This window comes from Hippoglossus hippoglossus, chromosome 13 (assembly GCF_009819705.1).
Source record: "Hippoglossus hippoglossus isolate fHipHip1 chromosome 13, fHipHip1.pri, whole genome shotgun sequence".
Taxonomy (NCBI): Eukaryota; Metazoa; Chordata; class Actinopteri; order Pleuronectiformes; family Pleuronectidae; genus Hippoglossus; species Hippoglossus hippoglossus.
In genome coordinates, this window is record NC_047163.1 from 11557686 (window position 1) to 11574600 (window position 16915).

General features: G+C 43.1%; 1 protein-coding gene across 1 annotated transcript; it reads left to right on the forward strand.

Moving 5' to 3' along the window:
• Positions 1–1949: 1949 nt before the first annotated feature.
• egln2 (egl-9 family hypoxia-inducible factor 2) lies at positions 1950–16542 on the forward strand. Its single transcript, XM_034604022.1, has 6 exons — positions 1950–2321; positions 2848–4330; positions 13675–13794; positions 14162–14298; positions 15864–15931; positions 16040–16542. The coding sequence occupies exons 2-6, from the start codon at positions 3041–3043 to the stop codon at positions 16090–16092; spliced, it is 1668 nt and encodes a 555-aa protein (XP_034459913.1). The 5' UTR covers positions 1950–2321; positions 2848–3040; the 3' UTR covers positions 16093–16542.
• Positions 16543–16915: the final 373 nt, after the last annotated feature.

The window sequence follows — 16915 nt, forward strand, 5'->3', positions numbered from 1 at the left end:
ATCTACTAGATCATAAAAAAGAAAGATCGTGACTGTTACGTTCTGCTATGCTGTTTACAGCAGTAAATACAGACTCAGAATGTTGACCAAAAGACGATTGCTTCACCTCGACAGATGCAACCTTCAATGGTACAATAAAGTCTTGATCTTTGACTGTGAAGTGGTCTTTGCACGACCGAGGTCAATGACTCGACAAGCATGGGACCAGACACGATCGATCCAAAGCCTGATGGGTCTGTTAACCCCATCTTCTCTTCAGCTTCGTCCAAGCCCCTTCTCGTTTACCCTCCTCCCCATGAAGCATGCTTCTGGAAACAGTTGAAAATTACCAACATTCAAGGATGTCGCTTGTCTGATCCCAATAGATAAAACTGTTCCACGGTTTGGTGACTCAAATAAAAAAGGCCCACTCACCCTAAGTCATAACATAACATATTGTCCAAAATGTCAAACTATATATAAACTGTCTAATTAAGCCTACTGCTGTTTGTACTGTGCAGCTAAAACCTCACTGTGGGTGACAACCTAAACCAAGGCTCAATGAGTTGTTTTATTAAAATGCCATTGTATCCTCACTTACATAAATAGCCCACTTAGATGCATACCTGCTCACATGTGTGAGAGCCCCCAGTGCTCCACAGCACCACCTATAGGCTGAGACGGGGCTGCAGTGGAAGTGACGGGTGGACGTGGTGTGCGAACCTTGTGTCAATACTCTCTGTGCCTAATCCCTGTGGGTGAGGCGCTAATCCAGCCCCCTAACCCCTGGTCTGGCCTTATCACAGCACATTGCCTCACTTCCTCCTGCTACCCAAACATATATGTGGACAATGATGTGTCGAGTGTAAGTAATGTTTAGTGTCCCGGCTGGAATATGTCTGACATCATAGGTTCGGCAACAGACACATCAAAATTTACACGCTCACCACACTGATATAAACGGCTTAAAACTATACAAACAACATGTGTAGTACAAATTGATAAAGTTCAATGAAGATTACATTTTACTTTTAAATTCAGGTAAAAACAACTTAGCCAACGGATGAAATAGACACTAGAATTTACCCGGAGTTTGCTTTTGCACAGACGCGTTCACAACAGCAAGTAACGTATTAACTCTGCTGCAGAGATCACATGACTTTGTTGACAACACACAGACACCAGTGACGACACTTATCACCACAAACTCTCTTGACATCTTCGTCGGTGTCTTCTACGTGTATGACGCCGCTTTTTCACCCCCGAACCATCAACTACTCCCATACCTTGCTCATCTTCTGCACAATCTGTAATATATCGCACATATTTGACGTATTTTTACATTTTATTGTGTAGCTGTTCACTTTCGATTCCTGTCTTTATTTTTCTAGTACTTGCGTCGCAATTTGCTTTATCTTCCCCCGGTTTCTTTCGACTTAAAGGTTCAGTGTGTAAGATTTAGGTGAAAGGGATCTATTGGCAGAAATTGAATATGAAATAATATGAGTGATGATTTGTGTGTTTCATCTAAATTGTACAAATTGTGGTTTTCTTTACCCTAGAATGGGCCCTTTATATTTAAATACCTTATATTTAAATACTTTATATTCAAATCAGTAGCGGGTCCTCTCAACGGAGGCCGCCATGTTTTTTTACAGTAGCCCAAACTGGACAAACTAAACACCTTTTGAGTTTTTACAACTGAAGGCTACCACAGGTTCTTTCATGGTTAGAGGGGGGGTATTCAGCTGCAACATGACACTTCAACACTAAATCCTACACACTGAACCTTTAATATGTTTGTTATGCACCAAAACACCAAAAGCAAATTCATCGTATGTTGAAAAACCGAAACTCAATAATAAATCTGATGCTGGGCCATCATGAGACTGTGTGTGCGTGTGTAGTAGAAGTGATCACGTGGCTTGTTTGCGTGTAAATGACAGGAGGGAGTGGGGAGAGAGAGAGACAGGAGGAGGAGGAGCGAAGAGAAAGAGAGAGAGGAGGAGGTGGGGAGAGGAGCACAGACTCTAACCGGCGTCCCTCTCTCAGCGGCACACCGGGGAGAGCAGTGTGGTGGTCTCGGGGACCTCGCGTGGCTCCGGTGGGTCGCTCTCCCTCCCTGCGTCCCGGTGTCGGGTGTAACGTCTCCGTGCACCGTCCCCCTCCTCCTCCTCCTCCTCCGCCTCCACATTATATATAACCGACAAGAAAACTGGATGGGACGCACCACCACGCACACACACACGCACGCACGCATGGGCAATCCCGGAAATAACATGCGTACTCTCAGCCTGTCACGTACGCTCACGGAGGATTTGCATCGCTGCAGGCGCACGTAGGTAAGAACCGGAGAGAGGAATTTCACGTGGGTTATTATTTGTTTTGGACGTAAATCAATTTCCTGCGAATCCTGCAATGTGCATTTGAACAGAATTAATCATTTTGTGTGATTTCCTTCTCACTTGTTATGGAGGGAGCTGAGCTGCTAAGTTGGTGATCAATATGCAGTAGAAGTATTTCAATGTGCAATTGTAATTGTATGTTTAAAGTAGGGATCTTTATGATTGTAGTATTCATATTAGTGGGTTTAAATATACAGTAAAAGTAAGTTTTTCTAGCATTTTCTTAATTATTAAAAAACAGCTTTGAATATGAAATCAATATTGCAATTTGAAAATGACTGAATTAAATACTTTTATTTAATATCGTATGAGTATTTCTATCCTCCATACTTGTAACCTGTTTTCAGTATTTGTATATAAATACATAACAGGCGTTTTACACCATAAAACACGGTAGATTTATTGACTGTGTTATAATTGGGCCTAAAGTGATTCATCTTACTCTCAACCGATTTCACCACAGCATCCAGATGTTAAGAAGCTGGACACAAATAAACATCCAGCTGCTCCAGAGGTTTGGATGAGACGAAGTGAGGAACAAGTGGGTTTGGACTCGGACATGAAACTTCTCGTCTCCGCTGTGTGGCTCCGCTGCTCAGCCAGAAAATGAGGCGAGGACGTGAGCTACGTGCGCACCGAGCACATGACGAGATGAAATGGAGAGCTTGGGACACAGGGACCTTTTAAACCCGAGCTCCTCCCGCGGATCCGTCGCAGCCTCAGCGCCGCAGCAGCAGCAGCAGCAGCAGCAGCACCAGGGGAGGACGAGCGGCCGAGCACCGGTAGAGATCCACCGCGCGTACCGGGCGGACATGGGGCTGAAAGGCTTCTGCGCGCCGGCGGCCGGGAGCCCCACCGCCGCGGAGCTCCTCGCGGGTCTGGCCTCTCAGACCGACTCACCTGGGATCACCGCGCCGACGAAGCAGTGCAAGACCGGCGTGCCGCTCTACAACGCCGGGTTGGTGTCTCCCTCCGCCACCGTGGAGGGCAGCCACGCAGGCGTCACGGCGCGCACGCCCAGCGGTTACCCGCCGCAGATGAAGGGGGTTGCGGGTGTAACCGGTGACCTCGTTTACCCCTTCACCAGCAGGGCCTTTCTGGGGGAGAACGGGGACCGGACTGGTCATGAGAAGTGCCCTTTAGCGATGAGGAGGATGAAGGGTGACCTGAAAGTCAGACAGGTGCCCCCACAGAAACGGAGGGGTGGAGAGAACCGGGACATGGAGACTCTTAATGGGCTGGTGGTGGGGTCACCAGGGTCAGGGGGCTCTGTGAGTCCTGCATTTGCCCCCAGAGACTTGGACATAAAGAGGAGATGGTTGGCCGAGGGAAGCGTGGCCCACAAATCTCCAGAGGACCCCAGGGTGGCACGAGCAGTCGCCCCACTCACAGCCACCTTCAACTGCAGCAAGAGTTCCCATTGCAACCAAATGACTATCAGTTGTGTGCACTGTGTCCCCCCCCAGTCTCCCTTCACCCCTCCTTCCCTTCACACTAAACAGCACAATGGACTCAAGGTGGCCTCCTTGGGCTCGCCATCTGCATCCAGCCAGACCTCATCCGTGGAGGCCAATTGCATCCCGACCACCCCACCTCCCACAGGGGCCGGCTGGTCGGCTGAGCGCATCGCCCAGCAGTACATCGTCCCCTGCATGAAATACTACGGCATCTGCGTGAAGGACAACTTTCTGGGCCTTCAGCTGGGCGACAGGGTCCTGGAGGAAGTGGATGTCCTAAACCACAGCGGGAAATTTCAGGGCGGGCAGCTGGTGAGCCAGAGGAGCATCCCCTCAGGGAACATCCGGGGCGACCAGATCGCCTGGGTGGAGGGACAGGAGCCCGGCTGCAAGAGCATCACGGCGCTGATGGCTCACATTGATGAGGCCGTCATGTACAGCGCAGCCAATGGACAGCTGGGCGACTGTGTCATCAATGGACGCACCAAGGTGAGAGGAGGCCCAGGGCGGGGACATGGGGGAGAGGGGGTGAGGCAGGGGTTTGTTTTCAAGCGACATGCCACAGAAAACAGGTGGCGGTGTCAGGATGACGACATCATTGAATTTCCAGCATGTGGCCGGTTGTGTCATTATCTGGTCTGCTCCCGCTTTGCCTTTCTAATGCCAAAAACCAGGCAAATACACAAACGCACTCAAACACACACACACATACACTCGTACTACAGTGGGAGAGTGAACAGAGCGTCAGGTAGGATGTCGGGATGAGCCTGATGTTGCTGGCACATGAGGGAGGCTGTGGGAAGATCCTTCCCTCTCACCAGGCTCTGTGTCCGGGTGTAGATCTGCCTCTGTGCCTTCATACCACTTGTACCCAGGAGGAAAAAAAAGCAAAACATTGGGTCCGTATCTCCTCTGTCATCAATAGAACTCAGCCTTTGAAGAATTTCTCTACCACTACTTTGACCTTTACACACACGGCACTTGTGTGTTCTTGTTTGTTTGTTTCCTTTATCTCTTAACCCATGCCATGTAAGCCACATGTTTTTCTCTTTTATTTCACAGTGACTGCAGTACATTCCTCCGACCCTGTCCGCATTAATGGGGATATTTTGCAAAAACAAACTTTTTCCTCTGTGTTTGACCCTCACGTCCGTTTTAAGTCTCAAAAACAGAGATTTGCCCTCTAAAGTGCAGATTTTCAACTTTTGGGAAACGATGATGTCACAGCTTATATTCGTGCTTGTGTAATGAGGATGTACCAGAAACAACAATTATATACTGTTTTCTATACATTTCGTAAGCATTGCTAGGTCTATTTACAAGTTTGCGGCTAAATTATGCAGTACTGCCCCGCATTCATAAGTGCCTGCCCCGGCCATTTATTACTTGGACCACAGCTTTCTTCTCTGGTGTTTTTTTAATGAAAGTTGTTTACACAGAGGTTGTTTCATACTCTGCACACCAGTTGCACAAGACTCTACTCTAAACTCTAAAGGGAATAACCATTTTAATCAGTTTTTGTTGAAGTCCGCAGACGACCTGGCAGGCATTTTGTATCCTCTGTCCTGGACACAGTTGTGGACTTTGTGTCCAGGACATAGACACACCCACCCTACCCCTCCTAGTAACACAGTCTGGTTTAATCTCCATCCTGAATCTTTTTGTACCACCTCCCACTTTCCCCTGTAACATGAAGAACCAGTTAGGAGGACAATTGTCGAAAAACACTTGGATTAAGAATTTAAAAATCCTTCTACCTGTCGCTCTGTGTCTTTTTGTGTGTGAGTGGCTCTGTATTAGTACAATTTTTTATTTCGGGATCTACACTAGTTTCATGGCCTGTCTCCCTATCAGCCGCAAGTTAACCATTACATGCCCGGCTAGACAGTTACCCAACATATCCTCAGTGTGTCCACAGACCCCCTTGCTCAGTCGAGATTTAAAGTAGCACAGATCCAGACGATGCAGATTGGTGTGGCTTGGACTAATTTCCAAAAGAAAGATTTTAAAAAGTGGTAGATATGGGCTGAATGTTTTTTTGGTGAGCCAAGGTTTACCTCAGCGGTCCTGTGGATCTGTTCATGAGGCTGCAGAGTAAATATATGTCCATTATTTTTGTAGCAGAGTGGCCCTTCTTCATATTTAATGAGGACACCTTCATTAACAGATGTTTGAATTTGTCTGAAACTATTTCCGATCATGTGTAGGTTGTGTGTTCAATGATTGATAAAACCATCCACAGTTATTACCCCGCTCTCCTCCTAATGTAATGTCCCGATGGCCTTGTTCACCCCGTCTGTGTAACGTCACACGTAGCACCTTGCCCTCGCCGCACGTCTAGTCATTTACATAAGCTTTAGGCAGCGTTCTAACTGAGGCCGGTGGTTTCTGCTGCACATCAGCAGCCTTTGCCATGAACGTGGGCTGACTGTGCTGCTGTCAGGTCAAAGTCGTGCTGCAGCCGGAGCTCTGCCCAAATGAAAGCAATCCGGGAAAGTATGTCTAACTTTTCAGTTAGAAAGACTGTTTGTAGAAACATTTGCCCACTGAAGTTTTCCTGAGGACAAAGAAGGTTTATTGCTGCTATGATGTTTATCATAATGAACTAAACATAAACTGTGTTGATGCCAGTTTCTGTCATATGTTTGTTTTATAGTTAAGAGGGTTACGCAAAAACTACTCAACAGAGCTCCATGGAATTAAGTGGAGGGGGGGAGCATGACCGAAAGAAGAACCCGTTGAATTAGGGGACGGATCCAGTCATTTTTTTTCACTTTCTTTAACATTGCGAGATATTTTTCAACATTTTCCTTGATTTCTCCCAGAATAATTAATAGCTATAAGGCATACAAAAATCTAGTATTATTTATATATATATATATATATATATATATATATATATATATATATATATATATATATATATATATATATATATATATATAAATAATTTGGTGCAGGATCAAATAAAACTGTAGATGTAGTGAATTTAAATGTGGTTTCAGAGGGGGACGGGGCCTTAGCAGATTTATGATGTATATTAATATTATTATTGTTGTTTCACTTGGAGAGGTGCTTATATGAGGTCTAAAAAGGGTCACGACAAGTGCATAGAAATAGTGATGGACAGTTTTATAATAAGATGAATTTGTTCTGGTTTTATCGAAAGTTTTAGTCTCCAGGATACAATGTTGTGTTTAGTTGCCGAAGAGGTTATTCATTCACTCATTATTTGGCAGGGCGGTGAGTAACTGTGTGATTACCTGGTAAAAATGTTAAATGACCACACGGCAATTATCTACTTACCAGATCAGTTGATTAGCCCTTGGTACATTAAAAAAAGTTCACTGTTACACGGTACAAAATGTTCTGGCTGGGGGCTCGTGTGGAGGAGTGCAGGAGACGGGCGTAGTGATAGATACGGCGATGGAGTGTGCGCAGTTTGATGGAAGGTCACTGCGTCTTTTCCGTCCTACTCATTGTCTAATGAAAATTATCCCCTGAACCTTATTTTTTCGTTGCATCATTTCCCTTCATACCACTTAATCTAATCTCCTTTTCCTTTCCCCCCTATCCTTTACTTCACTCCCTTTCTTCTTTGTCTTATCAATCCCCTTGTTTGCTACTTGGACAAAATATTTTCCCGCCGTTACCTTGGTAACACAGCTGCGCATTGTGAATAAAAGAGATGGAGAGAGAAAGAGAGGGGCAGGCAATGCCTAAAATAATGCTTCACCACCAGAGTCTAACTCCTGCTTGTCAGCTGCAGCAGCAGCAAGGTTCTGCAGCCTAGAAATGATTACAGCGTTAACATGGTGCAAGGTGGTGTTTGGGAAAGTCTTGTATTTGTGCATAGATGGGAATAAGATGCATGAAGGAGGAGGAGGAGGTGAGGGTGGGGGATAGGGAGCGAGGAGTGGGAGGACGGTGTTGAGCAAGAGCGAGGAGGGCCGCTGCAGCAGGAGCTTCGTCATAGCGAGTATGTCTGCTGCAGCGGCGTGTCCTCAGATGGCCCACATAGAGCTCGGCAGTGCCACCATGCAGGCAGGAGTCAGAGGTCACATAGTAACACACACACACACACACACACACACACACACACACACACACACACACACACAGCAGGAGAGCTATGAGCTAGCTCGTCTGGATGTGCAGGATAGATGGACAGATAAATGTAGCCTTGTGGTACTAATTTAGTTGAGGGTAAAACAGACCCAGTGTTTAACAATGCAGACTGTCATATAATCATCACTGGTTAATATTTGCTTCCAAGACGATATAATGACATGATTTGTGTCTTATTTGTTGAATTCTCTCCAAGCTGCTGGGGTTGGTTAGGATTGGTATACTGCATGGTCTTTGTCTCCTCGTCTTCCTTTTGGTGTTATTTTTATTTCCACTGTTATGTGACATTGACGCCCATATAAAGCTTTAATGTACATCTATACAAGATATATAGATTTTCTGTTAATCTAAATAAAGGATTTCATTAATCTCGTTTTGGAAACATGTTACAGAAAATGCAAGTATGTATATAGAATATTGCACACACACATACACATACATACATACACACACACACACACAACCAACGCCCTAACGTCCAGGGATGACTCATGCATAATGAGAGTCATTGTGATTTCTTAAGAGCTGAGAACATTTCCCAACTTTTTTAATGTGCGCATAAGAAATAACTGCCATATATTATATTGTATGTCAGTGAAATTACCGGCAAATATTTAAATGGGGGTATTGGTTTTGACTTCAGAATGTCAGACACAAGCTCATACACACACACACACACACACACACACACACACACACACACACAAAGAAGCAGACTCTAGCTGAATGTTTGGCCAATGACGAACCAGGAACGGACGGCACAGATACACACTGGGAGTGACGATGCGTTTTCTTCATAATTCAGTTTCAATCATCAAGACCTTTATCACCCTTGCTTAATGATCGCTGATCTTAAGTTTGGTCACTCCCTGTCGTCCAGGTCACTTATGACTAATCAGCTGTGGAAAGGAAGTGAGATGACACATTTAGTGACTCAGCTGGTTTCAACCCCAGAGATGGTAAATGCCTGTTGTGCTGAAGCGTCCTGAAGGAAGGTCTGACCCTCACTGACTTTGCAAGTTTACAATAAACCACAATCTCTCAGGGCTGTGGTATTTCATTATGAGCCTTTTAGTTTTTCGCTTGAGGAAAATACAGTTTTGTCTCGTTCTTTTTTTCGGGTCATATTGATGACTTCTGAAGGCTTTGAACTCTTAAAGTCTTTTCTTATTGAAGCCCTTAAGCTGCACATTTTACTGACTCATAAATACCTCTGTTCCTCGTGATGCATTTTGATCACAGTGCTTTTGTTTATAAGGATTACAGAAAAGGTACTGGATGGATTAACACAAAACTTGGTGGAAAGATTTGGTGTTTGTCATATCCATGGTCGGATCCAGATCAGTGGGTGGATCCAGAATATTTTTTTTCTTGAACATTGCGACATAGGGCGTGGATTTCGAAATGTTTCATGGATCTTGATGGGAAATTTTATTTAAGGAACTGATATCTATGAGTGTGTGACATTTTGTGCAGGTTGATTGAATTTAAGGGGACTGCTGGGCCTCTGTGGGGGAAATTTCCCTTCTAGTTAAAGCTATAACTGACTATAAGTGTCCTCAAGCTAGGATTGGTAACCCTGGACAAGCTAGCAAGAGCAGGCGACAGTTAGAATGAATGCAACCAACACAAGCCATCCCCCCGGCTATCAGGACACGGAGAGGATTTCAGCAAGCACGATAAAAAGAAAAAAAGAACCAGCATTATACCTTTAAACAGTCTATATCTTAAAAGACCTTATGTCTGCTTCATCTTAAATCTCTGTATCAGTCGTTTGTATGATTCATTTAGCAAATATGACTTTTTAAGAGCTATTAACCCGTTTCCTTATAGGTTTCAAGTTTCCACAGTTTTTCTATCTGTCTGCCATCATCACAGTTCACCAGCGACATCCTCATCTCTGTTTGAACCCCTGCTCCTTCCCGCTCACACGCCTATGCTCTTCCTCACTCCTTCTAGTGCCTGTATTTGTTCAGCCTTATCAACCCACTCTCTTCTCTTCATCATCATCCCTATTATCAGAATATGTGTGCAGCATTGGCATTTGTTTTTTGTTCTTGTCCGGAACAGATTGTTCTGCGCTCCAGGGCCATCACCTTGACAGCGCGGGTATCTGCCCCGGCGCTGCCATTAGGCCGGTAATGCCGGTGCCTGGCAGACAGGAGGTCGGTGCCAATTAGACTTGAACGTACTGTGGGCATAGATCTCAGCAGAGATGAAGGCGGGAGAAGAGCAGAAACGACAGACAGGGCAGATAGGATCGAGACGTGCTGTGTCACGCTCTGTTTCTGTGTGTGAAGGAGAGTGAAACTGTGTGGGTGTTTATGAAATTATATTTCTGGTTTAGAACAAATCTCATAATTGTCCTAAATTATTTGTCTGTCTTGTGTAAGCTTTGACAGAGACATTTTGTGTGTGTGTGTGTTTATGCTGCAGGCTAGGGTTGAGCTGTGTGGCACAGTACATATCAACTGTCTTAAATTGCATTTGCCTGTTACAGTTAAAAAAAAATCTACTTGCTGGGAAAACTCCTCCTTGAAAATGAACACATGAACAAAGAAATAAAAAAAAAATAATCTCATCTTTAAATGTGAGGAGAAAATCAATCTCTTTTTTTTCTCTACCATGTACACATCGAACATTGTATTTCAACTTAATAAAAGATTCATCTCGTTGTTCATTCGCAGTGTCTCAGAGTCAAATACAGTGTCCACCACTCTATTAACTCTGATACATTAATACTGGCATGTTAACCCATAGTGCTACTGAAAATTAATGCTGGGTGATATTGCCCAAAACTATATCAAAATATTTCCATATCAGTCGATATTAATAATATCATGATAAATGTCACATTATCATTTCTTGAAGTTTTTTATCCTTAGTGAAAGTTGTGGTTTTAAACTTTCCTTCATGAGCAGAGAATCACAAACACTGAACATCAAAACATTTTCCGAGGTAGAACATATAATCATTACATTATGATGAAATAGATCTTTTGCTTTTGATACAAAATATTTTCATAATTTTATTGGCATAGGGGTTAGAGCGGTCGTCAGCGGTTTGATTTGTCACCAAGACTAGAAAAATGCTGTATAATTACTGACCATTTTCCATTTATTCCCCAGCCCTATTTAAAATAATTGAATATCCCCATAATATAGTTAAAAATACATCGACGCATATTATTCCTTTGGTTTTCTTCTTTTCCTTGGGTTTCTAAACCTAAAGTAAAAACAGCCTTTTACTGTGATTCTTAAAAACTGAGCATGAACATACATTTCTATAAGATGTAACTTGTCACAACAAGTTCCTGTCTGTACCAACGGTTGTCGCCCGACATGACGGTGGATCAGTTTTGTACAGGTTGAGACACATGTGAATTGACGGAGAAATATGTGTACTGAGAGATATTTTGCATTATTGCTCTTTGTCATTTTGAATTCAAAAAGAGGTGAATGGAAACCAACTCATGTTCACTGTCAGTGTTACCCATCAAAATGCATTGTATGCATCTGTGAGGAGTAATAAATGTGCATTGCCAACCTCGTAAGACATTTGCAAAGCCGATTCCTGAGAGAATTTCTTTTCTTTTTAAGATATTCTTTGGGCATTTTAGCTTTTATTGATCGGACATTGTAAGCGTGAACATTTGACAGAGAGTGATGACAGGCAGCAAAGGGCCGGGTTGGAACTGATCCTGCAGCTGCTGGAGGGTTTAAGCCTCCTTATTTCAATAAGTGGCACTCATTCTACAAGGTGAACAGAAGGTGCCCCCTTTTTGAAAGATTCTGAAACCTACCTTATTTACATTCATCTTTCTTTGCTCACTGTCTCCTTCTTTGCCTTGTGTCGAGCGCTGCTGCTTTTCTTGTCAGGTTACAACTATGGAATTGTCCACATGCACATGGTTATTATGTGTGTGTCCCTGTGTGCTTTCACAAGATACAACTTCTAGAAGCATTGCTTAAAGAATTCCACAGAAAATTGTTGCTGTGTTATGATTATATATGCTTCTATAGTCATGTAGGGAACATATACATACAAATTAATGACAGAATTTTTTCAATATTTTCTAATAACTGCATCACCAACTGGTTCCCTAATATGATCAGCTGATTTCCTGTGACCTCTAACCACTAAAAATCACATCATATAGATTATATCAACGTTTCTAATGATCATTATGCAGATGCACATATTTCTCTTCATTTTTCCTTGTGTGTGTTGAAATTTTGACGCAGCACGTCTGGTTTGCAGCTGAAGCCCAGAGCAGAAAAAGGTCCAGAGGTTAATGAGCTCTGACTGTGAGCGTTGGTCAGTAATGAGTCACACGCGATCTGACCAAACTCGCCTGGCTGTGAATGAGGAGGGAGGAGAGGAGGAGGGGGAGGAGGTGCAGCGCGACCGCTGAATACAGCCAAACAAAGCTGACCGGTCACTTTTATTCCACAAACAACACAGGGACAGGAGCGTTTGTCTCAGAAATCTCTGTGAGGAGCGCTCTTTGCTTTCCTCGGGGGGATAAGACTCTCACAGTGTCGTACCAGAGCTTAAATGATGGTTTGAGACGAGTTAAATCGATAGCGCAGCAGAGCAGAACCTGTTAGTGATGAGTTAGTGTCCCAGAGCTGAGCTGAAGTGATGCTCTCACGTCTGATGCTGTAACTTTTGCCTCCCAAGCAGAACAACATACAGTAAGTCAAGACAGGGACAGTATCCTCCAACCTCTCTCAGGCTCATGTCAGTCTGTGAGGGAATCAGCTGTACACCTGTCTTGCTCCGGCCGGTGGAGGCGGTTTAAAAGCGTGAAACACGAGCATGTTCCTGTGGTTCAGACTCACACACACTCCCACATCTCAGCCCCCAACACGCAGTTGTCAAGCAGGGGAAATACCAGCGCGAGGCCCATTGTTTAAACATGGATATAGGATGATATCTGCAGATCGTTTCGTAGCCGGAGTTGAACGCTGACGTATTTCTCTGCTGCTTCCTCTCGTGTGTGTGTGTGTTTCACAAATCACATTATGGAATGTGATGCTGAATAGACAAGAAGTCCACCTGGGGAAAGAGTCTGCTATGGAGCAGTGGGAAAGCAAAATGGCAAGAGATGGTTTGATGAAAGAAGAAATGTAAACCAGACAGTTACAGAGATTAATTCTTTTATCTTCCTTGTGCTGACTGAGAATCTAATTAGGGCCGGGCAATAAAACAATATCAATCATTTTTGCAATCTATATTTTCATCGATATATTGCTTATGCATTCTGTAAACACTGAGGAGATATAACACATCATTGATCTCCCTCAGATTTGTAAAAGGTTTTAGAAGCGTTTGTCATTATCTGCTCATAAAGATTTAGAGTCTAAAACCACAACCTTCGATCAGCAAGGAATGATAATGTGACATCATAGGGGTAATTGTCAATATTGACTGACAAGACATTTTTTAATCTTAGCGTAATATTTGGCCATATCGTTCTAATTTCTGATTCTCTTTACTGCTCATTGCCCGCACTTTGCTTTCTCATCTTGTCAAATAGACCATGACACAATTCACTTTTTACTAAAGTCGTCCGGTAAAGATGATAAATAACTTAATTTGTGTTGTCAAAACTGTTTTTGTGGTGCTGCATGAAATGTATTTTAATGGTCAGAATTGTTCTCAAATGCACAATTAATGTTCCCATTTCTTCTTTTTTTAAGGCCATGGTTGCCTGTTACCCGGGTAACGGGGCAGGGTATGTCCGCCATGTTGACAATCCTAACGGTGACGGTCGCTGCATCACATGTATCTACTATCTTAACAAGAACTGGGATGTGAAGGTAAGTTTATTATCAATATCCGTTCAATTTACATTTATATCCATACATATGATAATTACTTATAGTATTTCTTAATATTTTTATAAATGTCGACCATTGCAGTCTTAAAACACCTGATGACATCATAGGTTTAAATGTGCATCTGATATTATTACACTTTAGACTCTTTTCAGTGCAACTAATAGCTCAGAGAATCTTAAAGTCTTGCAGCCATTTGGTTAAATTATACATTAGCAAATTGATAAAAACTTAAAATGCTCATTGGCACAAGAAAAAGTTAATAAAATACACATTTTCATCCTCTGGGAATTACAACAATTCCTTATGCTTACCCTGTTGTGTGTTTTGTGTGTATTTGCCTTTGTAGAAACAAGGAGGGTTGTTGCAGATCTACCCTGAAGGTAAAAATGTGGTCGCCAACATCGAACCTCTGTTTGACCGACTGCTCATCTTCTGGTCCGACCGCAGGAACCCGCATGAAGTCAAGCCGGCCTACGCCACTCGGTTAGTAACCTGTCTATACAGCAGCACAGTGCAACACAACCAGATAGACAAGCACACAGCAATTACTCGCAAACACATACTCTTGCATTCTTGTAAATTCATCCAGTTAAAAGGAGGTAGAATTAGAATTGATTTTGACAGTTGTATTGTAGAGAAACAAGGACCTCCCCTTGTATATAATTTCTCTGAGATAAACCTGCTCTTCACATAAACAGACTGGTACAAGTACTTGTGAACGTACCATCAGTTACATTACAAACCTAAGCAGTCCATTGAGGAAACATGTCCTTTCGCTCCTGCATCTCCTCTCCCCTCCCGTCCTGACTGCTGGGGGGCGAGGTGGGGCCGCAGGCAGGAAGTATGTGTTTCCTGAGGGGGATGTTGGGAGGGAGAGGGGAGGAAGGTTCGATTGCACGACTCGTGCTGAAGAGGCGCAGACATGAGAGACAGGAATAAACAACACAGCCCCACAAGAGAGACGAGAAACTGCAGGAATTAACTGTCTGATGCCTGAGATATTTACTGTCCCAGACAGTTTGCTGTTCGCTCAACGACAAAACGTTTTTTTTTATCTGTTGTCTGACATGTTGCTTTAAAATTTAAATTTTTTAGGTATTTTGTCCATTATCTCTACATTTATAAAAATCCAACAGCCGTATATTTGCATGTCAAATGTAATTACTATCATTTTATTTATTTTCTTTCCCCCCTGGAATATATAGAGGGGATATAATGATCAGTATGTTTGGGATATATGTTATTTCCTGAGAATTTAAGTTTACAGATTATTTTAACATTAGTTTAGCAGAATAACAAAGATGGACACATTTTCTCACACAGACAAGTCAACAGAAATTTGCCTGGTCCTTATTCGGCTCAACAGCAGAACCATTTCTCTACAGAAATATCTGCGGGGCTCAATTTTAAAGGAGACATATTATGCTCATATTCAGGATCATAATTTAAATTTGTGTTATTACTTGAAAAGGTTTACAGTCTCTAATGTCCTCTTACTGTTCATTGCTGTACCTCCTCTTTTCAGCCTCTGTCTGAAACACTTGATTTAAGCTCCTGTCTCTTTAAGACTCCGCCCTGCTGATAAAGTCCAGTCTGCTCTGATTGGCCTGCTGGCCCACTTTGTTGTGATTGGTCAAGCGCTTTCAGCATGTGTAAGAAATGTCGGTCTCCGTTCTTGCTTGCAAGTCTAGCCACTAGGCTCGCATTAGGCAAATGTGGGATATTGTGATGTCACATGACATCACAATCATTAGGAAGTATTAGCCAAGCTACTGACGAGGCTTTTAGGATTTTCTGGAACAGTGTTTTTTAACTTTTACATATAAATAACCTATAATATACGAGCGGAAAGGGGAAATCTGAAATACCACAATATGTCTCCTTTAATGATCAAAGCAATTAGTCTAAAAACTGCAAGGGAAACTAAACTGAAACCCTTACATTATCTTACACAACAAGACATAAAACTTCCAGTCCAGAATTATATCATGAATCCACAAGAGATGCTAACCCTTAATCTTGTTTCATTCCCTCCTTTTGTGTTACAGCTATGCCATCACAGTCTGGTACTTTGATGCCAAAGAGAGAGCAGAGGCTAAAGAGAAATACTTATTGGGTAAGCTTCTTCACAGTCATAGTTTTATGTCCATTTCACTCTTATACTTGCTACAACTTCATATTGTATGTGACTAATACGCTCTTTGTCTATTGCTTGTGTCCATAGCAACGGGACAGAAAGGTGTTCAAGTGCCTGTCACTCAAAACAACAGGACATAGACATCTGTTTGGTGGAGAGCACTCTGAAATGTTATGTGCCTTCCAAAACAGCTGATGGACGTTGTGATGGTAAAAGGGAGACGCTGTTAAACTGTCAGTCAGCTCTGCAGCTCCACGCCACTCTTAACAACGTCAGCTCTCAGATCCACATCACGCGCTGGGATGTCCTGATTTCCTGCCATTTGATTGGCCTGCTGCTGATCAAAGATATGGCAGATACAGAGCACAACGCACTGGATTGAATTGTGTCAAAGGTGAATGACGCATCGTCATAACTGGCTCAGTCTCACTGAATCATCCATGAAAAAAACGGACTCCTTAATTTCATTTCGTTGGGGTTTTGCCTGTTCAGTTATCAGCAATGTTGTGACTTGTTGAGAAATTATAGTTTTACTCTGCTCTGGTGTCAGTTTCAATTCAAACACAAGATGCATATATGATCCATCAGAGGACGCTGTGGGGATAAGGGGGTGAAAGGAGTAGAAATCAATGAAGTTGTATGTGAAAGACTTATTTCCCCCTTGACTGTGATTTGGTCCCCTTGTCTCATGATGTGGGACAGTGTGTGTGTGTGTGTGTGTGTGTGTGTGTGTGTGTGTGTGTGTGTGTGTGTGTGTGTGTCTGGGTGGGTGTGTGGTCAGTGTAAAGACAGAGACACAGAAAGGAAGTCACCCACAAAGCATCAAATCATTCTCATGAGCGCCACCATGATGTACAGTGGTGCTCGTTCAATCAGTCCTAGCTCAAGCACGAATCCTGAACATTTCAGGGACTTACTCACAGTTTTATAATCAGCATGAGTATAACTTTACACTTAAATTGT

What these genes read in the sequence shown, in the direction of transcription:
- egln2 (XM_034604022.1), top strand. Translation starts at nt 3,041, where the DNA reads ATGGAGAGCTTGGGACACAGGGACCTTTTAAACCCGAGCTCCTCCCGC. An exon ending in ACAAGAACTGGGATGTGAAG is followed by an intron (nt 13,795 to 14,161) that starts GTAAGTTTATTA and finishes TTGCCTTTGTAG; the next exon opens with AAACAAGGAGGGTTGTTGCA. An exon ending in AAGCCGGCCTACGCCACTCG is followed by an intron (nt 14,299 to 15,863) that starts GTTAGTAACCTG and finishes TTTGTGTTACAG; the next exon opens with CTATGCCATCACAGTCTGGT.